The sequence below is a fragment of the Macrobrachium nipponense genome, chromosome 5, assembly GCF_015104395.2.
Source record: "Macrobrachium nipponense isolate FS-2020 chromosome 5, ASM1510439v2, whole genome shotgun sequence".
NCBI lineage: Eukaryota > Metazoa > Arthropoda > Malacostraca > Decapoda > Palaemonidae > Macrobrachium > Macrobrachium nipponense.
Window position 1 is genome coordinate 46481140 of NC_061107.1, and position 7500 is coordinate 46488639.

Below are 7500 nucleotides of genomic sequence, written 5' to 3' on the forward strand. Positions count from 1 at the left end.
TCGTTAATCCTTGAAAAGAAGTTGAAATTATACAGGAATACATGTTTAAATGTTTTCTTATCATTTTATTGATTCATCGAAACACCTGGAAATTTGCAGGATTACACGGAACACAGGAAAATCACAGGATTCGTGTATGCGCCAGGATCTAAAGTAAAGTAGAGGTGTTAAAGGGATAGAAGCTTTGCCACAAGATGATCGCTCTCTATCTCTTTCTTTCTTTACTTTCTCTCTCTCTGTCTCTCTCTCTCTCTCTCTCTCTCTCTCTCTCTGGGGAGCCGGGTTGGGCCGCCAGGTGTGGGAAAATGGGAGAGGCGGGTTGGGAAGCCAGGGTGCAGGGACGGTGGGGAGGCTGTTTGGGCAGCTGAGGAAGGGGGGGGGACAGTGGTGAGGCTGGTTGAGCAGCTGGGTCACAGGGACAGCGAGGAGACTGGTTGGGCCGCCAGGGATGGTGGGAAGCAGAGTTAGAACAGCTGGTGTGGGACGCTGGGGAGTAAGATTGGGCCACTGAGGTGTGGGGACGGTGGGGAGGCTGGTTGGGTCACTGGGGTGCGATGCCGGTGGGGAGGAAGGTTGGGTTGCCTGGTTGTGGGAGCGGCAGGGAGGCAGGTTGGGCCACTGGGTTGCTGGGACGGTGGGGAGGCGGGTCAGGCTGTCAGGGCATGTGTTCGTTGGGGATACTGGTTGGGCCACCAGACCTTGGGGATGGTGGGGAGGTATGTTGTGCCGCCAGGGCGGGGCCGCTGGGATTGTTTGGAGGTAGGTTGGGCTGCTGGGGTATGGGTACGGTGGGGAGGTGGGTTCAGTCCCTGGGGCGCACGGGCAGTGGGAAAGCAGGTTGGGATGCAGGTGCATGGGATGTTGGGGAGGCATTTTGGGCCAGTGGGATACTGGGACAATGGAGAGGGGGTTGGGCTGTTGACCCATTGGGGAGGTAGGGAGGCAGGTGGGGCTGTTTGAGTACAGGCACAGTGGGAAGGTGGGTTGGGCCACCAGGCTTGGGGATGGTGGGGTGGCGTATTGGGCCACCAAGGCAAGGAAATGGTGGGGAAGCATATGGACGGTAGGGCGCTATGTTGGGCCAATCAGGGTTCTGGGATGGTGTGGGATGCAGGTTGGGCTGCCAGGGTATGGGAACAGTGGGGAGGAGGGTTAGGCTGCAGTGGGTGGGATGGTGGGGAGACATGTAGGACCATCCAGGTGCAGGGACGGTGGGGAGATTGGTACAACAGGGAGGGGGGTTGGACCACCGGGCTGGGGATGGTGGGGAGGTTGGGACAGCAGGGAGGGGGTTTGGACCACCGTGCTGGGGATGGTGGGGGGCCAGATTAGGCCACCGCGGCATGGGGATGGTTGGGAGGCTAGTTGGGCTGCTCTGGCGCAGGGACGGTGGGGAGATGGGTTGGGTCCAGGACGTAAGGATGGTGGGGCGCTGAGTTGGGCCAGTCAGAGTTCTAGGATGGTGGAGGATGCGGGTTGAGCTGCCAGGGCGCGGGGTCAGTGGGGAAGAGGGTTAGGCTGAGGGGGGTGGGGACAGTGGGGAGACATGTAGGGCCATCCTGGTGCAGGGGAGGTGGGGACAGTGGGGAGGGGAGTTGGGCCACCAGGCCGGGGGATGGTGGGGAGGCAAAATAGGCCTCTGGGGCATGGGGATGGTTGGGTGGCGGGTTGAGCGCGAGGACAGTGGGGAGGTGGGTTCTGCCACTGGTGTGCTCGGACAGTGGGGAGTTGGGTTGGGCCGCCTGGCCGCCGGGTCTTCTGGGATGCTAAGTTGGGCTTAGGGTCTTGGGATGGTGGGGAGGCAGGTTGGGCTGCCAGTGTGTGGGGACAGTGGGGAGGGTTGGCTGTTGGGCAGTGGGGAGGAGGGTTGGGCCGTCGGGGCTTAGGACGGTGGGGAGCCAGGTTGTCCCGCTAGAGCATTGAGACAGTGGTGAGCCAATTCCCCAAGGAAGAAATTGGGGAGGCAATTCCCCACATAAGAAGGCTGAGGGTTGCTATCCCCAAGGAGAAATACTTATCCTCTTTTGCTCTCAATATCCCTCTTCTCATTCATTCTTCCCCTCTCTGTATCTCACTCTTCCTCTTTCTTCCTGTGGAGAGAGATAGGAAGAGGAGAGGAGGCACAGGTAGGTCTCAACATAGATATAAAGAGAAGAGATTGAGCAGTAACATGACTATTGCATGTAAGGCTCCATTGCAATGTGCTGATTCACAGCATGGCAGCTGCAGTAACTGCGCAGACCTGCAACAACAGAACCACATCTGGCACCTAGTGCTAGGCCATCACAAAATAACAGTGAATCACATTTCACAAGATCGTTACATTTTTTCATAAATGAAAATCTTTATAACTGTTGAAACAACCTCATGTAAACTTGTCTTGGATCATACTCAATTTGTAATCAACTATAATCCTGCTTTTGAGATAACAAAATAATAATTGTTGTAATAAGCTTTTTATTAAAGCCAATTTGATATTAAATTCACATAGCCAAATAGATTAGTATATAGGCTATAGGGTTACTGTCAGCACGTATAACCATGGTTAAATATGCCAATTTTCCCTACTACTTGTACTACAGTGTATACATCCGAGGCATTTCTTTCACTGAAGCTAAAACTATTCTTTTATCATTTCTTAACAACCTTTTTAACCGGAGTAAAATTTAATTCCTGATAATATCTGCTTTGTAGATTCCCATTTCATGTATCTAACCTCATTGGAGTCTGGCGGTCAACATTTTGAGTAGTTTTTTAGCACTGTGCCAAATATTTTATAATGTCGGATATACAAGAGGATGGCTGAGGAGGTACGCGTACGTGGAAAAGATTGACCCCCAAAAATACAGCGTTTAAAAGGTTGATCTTGTAAGACCATCATTGAACACATACACGTCTGGATATAAAATCGATTTTTATATCTGTTAGTAATTTTCAGTCAAGCGATTAGCGAACAAATATAAAAACTTTGATTTTATATTGTACAGAATCTTTTCGTAAGCAAATCCTATCAGGTCAAAAAATGATTGCTAATTCTCATCTTCCAGGAATTTTTACATGTTTGAGCAAGCACCTCGAAAGTGAATGCTTCACTAGATTGCAGGAATTTTACCCTCCACATTAGAAATCACCAATAAAAATAAAAATATTATTTTTTTTGGTGATCATTACATGTAACAACTAAACTGTCAACTTAGATTAAATGCAAATTCTTAGTGGAAACTTTCCAAAGCATTTCCTTAAATTTTAGTTATATAAGTATATCACTGTTTTCCATTATGCTAATAATTATCATGTATTCACTTTTTCTGACAATTGCAAAATGAAATTTTCATATATACTTTCATTACTTTATAGATAAAATAAAGAATTATAAGCATTCACTGCAGAATGTAAAGTTTCTCTCGAAGGATACGAAATTGCCTCTACAGATATCAATCATTTATTACACGATGTACCATGAATTTTCGTTCCCCAGATGAAACATCTCCTGAAGAGAAAGGGAGACATCTTTTCCGATATCAAAAAGATGATATGAGAAGATGAATTACTGCTCCATCATAGAAACAGTACGAGACAAAGAAGAACAAGTAAACTATGCGCCGAAGTGTCTGGCGCAATTGAGTTTTCAATACAACCGCTAAAGCGTATGATAAAGGCCACGGAAAATATATCTATTTTTCGGTGGTCTCGGTATAATGCCGTATGACCCGCGGCCCATGAAACCTTAACCACGGTCCGGTGGTGGTCTGTCCTATATCGTTCCCAGGGGAACGATTCTGATTAGATTTAACCTTAAATAATATCAAAACTACTAAAGGCTAGAAGGCTGCAATTTGGTGTGTTTGCTAATTGGCGAAAGGATAATCAGCATACCAATTTGTAGCCTTTTAGTCTCTCCAGTTTTCAAGCTCTGAGGCCGGCCAGAAAACGTGAGAATAGGAAAAAATGTCGACGGACAGACACTACCAGTACAATAGTTTCTTTTTACAGAAATCTAAGTGGCCAGTCTAACGTCCGGAAAGACATCCTATTTTCTGATCATTTCATGACCATGACAAAAGGACTTTTTTGCCAATACGTCCTTTCAACCAGTCTGGTCTTGTATTGTAACTCTGGTAATACGTATTTGCATAATTTATGGTTTGCCCAAAGGAAATTTTTTAATTTTACGATGGCGTTTATCGGAGAAATTTCGTTATGTCAATTTCGTTCCAACATTTCTGATCTATAGATGATGAAAGACTTTGATAAATGGATGACTGACAGAAGGGTTAAAGCCAACGGAAAATTAGTCCAATAGTTCCTCTATAATCTTGTCAACTAGAAAATATAAACATACCACTTACCAAGAATGCAAACTTCCTGCAAAAGGTTACTCATTAACTTTGTTCTTTGAAGCGTATTTTTAACAAATTGCAAACAAACGGTATTATTAACAAGTGACCTGTTCCAAGTACTAAACTAGAGATTTATCCTTTCCTCATTTTTACTTACAAAAAAAGATGCACAATGCAGAACGAATTTATGCTATAAAAGCCATATTTCAGCAAAAGCACAAGTTCATTTTCCCTCTAGAAATCGTTGTTATTAATATATAGCAGCTAAAAAGGCGTAAAGTCACCATGATGAAGCAAAAACCCAGTAATATGTGTTAGTAATTTCTGTGTCTTTATGCAATGTAGACTAGATTCACCCCTTTCCCCCATCCCTACGTCCCAAACGCAGTAGGTTGAAAAATCCTATCGTTCCTCACAGGCAATATAACGAATTAAGAATTAATTGTATTTGTTCTAGAGTGGCGCAAATTATAGATCTGAAGGCTTTCATATCCTTCGAATCCTAATAAAAGACAATTTTGATAATAATTCTTTTAGCATGCAAAAGTTCTTTTATTATCTTATATTTCCTGTTCGTTGCATATAATTAATTGCATTCTCAGTCATAAGCTCTTAACAAAATTCATCAAAACTGCTGTCATATGAAATGAAAGTAGAATATAATCTTTCTTTAGAGAATAAATCACTTGAAAGAACTACATTTCTTAGCGTTCCTGGTTTTAAAAAAGTTAAAATTTTATTTTATCACCAGAATCCTCTCTAATAAGGGTCATAAGTATATGAGTAAGCACAGGCAATATCTATTGGCTCTGACATCTACGTACCGGAAAATGACTACAAGCAACATTAGAATTTTTCAGAAATGTATATGCCAAATTCTAGACAGACACCTTTTCATCAAAGCCTTACACATAATTGTTTTGGAGTTACGCTGGTTATTAACTGATTATCATAATTGTTATCGTTCAGTAACCACGTCCAGGAGAATTTACGCTAGTGCCTTGCCATTCCATTTTTAATGGGTGGAGAATTATTGCTTCGTAGATGGCAATGACACTCAGCATTTACATTTACATTTTCTCAGAAAGCTGTGTATGTTGGTACCCTGTAACTAATGATATAGATTTAGACACTTATTATAGCATGTACATACATACATATACACACACAGACATACATTAAGTAACAAAGACCCTGTACTACTATACCTGCACTTTAATCTTTTCTTCATATCTTATATTTAACAGCAATCCCATAGTCCTAACCTAAGGAACCTTTACACATAATAATCAATTTAAGAGATACATTAACAATTTTATCACACCCAAAATGCTGGCAGAGGGGGAAATAATCAAAACATGGCAGCTGATTAGCATATATATATATATATATATATATATATATATATATATACTATATATATGTATATATATATGTATATATTAGGTGGTATTTGCATTTCAGCGTTTATACAGGTACATGAACTTCTCTAGCTGATTGATTGCTAGTCTGTGAAAAAAAAACTTATTGTGAAGATGCTCAGTTCGGGAGATCGGAAAATGGATATGTCAAAGAGTTTAAAAATGATGGCGTTACATTCGTTTCATTAGTGACAGTGGAAACTTCGTTCACATTTGGAATGATGATACTCAGTGATCAGTGTTTGTTCAACACATCTCGAAAATGTCTTTTGGGTATGATCGACAGTATGCGAACAGCATGATCAATCCGTGAATTCACTGCGATGTTTATGTGTTCGTCACTTGTCATTCAGGTGATGTGTGACCCCAATGGAAACTCCCTCTTGCTGAACACTACGTGACAGTGACGTCACACTGAAAGAGCGTGGCTTATAAAGGAGAGGGTGCATTAGTGTGTTGTAATACACTTCCTTGTTAGGCCACTATAGAATTTTTTCCTTGCATTTTTAGCATTTTTAGAATTTGTTCCTTTTGGAGTTGTGTAGTGAGACCGCAACTGTAAGGGATGGTTATAGAAAGTAAGTAGAAGATACTAATTTTTTTATTACTGTGTCCACTGTTATTATTTAGCAGCCTCAATGAGATGCACCATGCAGTGAGCTTCTTCTTTTCTTTGAGTATTTCATTATTCATTTTTTTTATTCAATGTCCATGTCTTTTTTTCTTTAAGAACCATAGATTAGAATTTAATAGGTGCTGTGTTTCCCTTTGACAGGAAATCTGAATCCTGTGAGAACATTTGATTGCTGGAGAATGGTGCTTAATCTGGCTATGATTACTATGTGACGTTTATTTTCTAGAATTATCATATCTATTTTTAACTAAAGGTATTTCATTTTCTGTATGGTGACGGACGTGTTTATATAGCAATGTGGTTTAAAGATTTTAGGAATTGTTTCGTTTGGTCTGCCATGGGTTTTGGACAACCGTTTTTTATAGTGCACAAAATAATGCTTTCTATAAAAAAAATATTGCTAGAACTGCAGATGAAATGCATTTTAAAAAAGAAGAAAGAGAGAGAGAGAGAGAGAGAGAGAGAGAGAGAGAGAGAGATTTAAAAGTCCTCTTTCCTCGCTCTTTTATACTAATTTTTGACGTCAAGAAATCGTATTCTTGTGGTCAAGTTTCCATCTATGTGTTGTATATTACAATATAAGTGAAAATTATAATTTGACTATACTCTGTTTTTTTCCATCTGTCCATCCGCCTGTTACGCTGTGTGTAAGTTTTAGGTAAATAAAAGGATATCTGGGTGTGCATTTGCAACTGAAAAGTGTTTTGATAATTTACAGTATGCGAATTACACCGTTAATATTCGAAATAAGGTTATTATTATTGTTGAATGTATGCTGAATGTAACTATGTAAAGCCCGGGACGCAGTGTTACCATACGCAAACACCACGCGCTTGTGGACAGATGGAAAAAACAGAGTATAATTATCAGTATCATATTTCAGTGGAAAATTCATAGGACAAAAATCTTCCTCAAAAGCTTTCATTGTATCTTGGGATTTGCAAAGTAATTTACACGACATAGCAAATTGATGGTTCTTCGATAGTTCATTTATTTCTAGAATCGTCTACAAGCCGTGACATTCCTTATTATAAATTGTTTGAACTATATTTCTGTAACTTGGGAAAAATACTAAAGTATTAGCTAAATAGAATTAAATTACCTG

The 7500-nt window shown here is 41.3% G+C and overlaps 2 protein-coding genes across 2 annotated transcripts in view; both read right to left on the reverse strand.

The window, feature by feature from the left end:
• Positions 1-1056, reverse strand: part of LOC135215769 (uncharacterized) — a 1377-nt gene extending 321 nt beyond the window's left edge. Inside the window, exon 1 of the mRNA XM_064250722.1 lies at positions 384-1056. Coding sequence (XP_064106792.1) covers positions 384-1056 — 673 coding nt within the window. The remainder of the gene's footprint in view (positions 1-383) is intronic.
• Positions 1057-1497: 441 nt separating this feature from the next.
• The window catches only part of LOC135215770 (uncharacterized), a 105451-nt gene continuing 99448 nt past the window's right edge, over positions 1498-7500 (reverse strand). The window contains exon 2 of the mRNA XM_064250723.1: positions 1498-1911. Within this exon, the coding sequence (XP_064106793.1) occupies positions 1498-1911 (414 nt within the window). The remainder of the gene's footprint in view (positions 1912-7500) is intronic.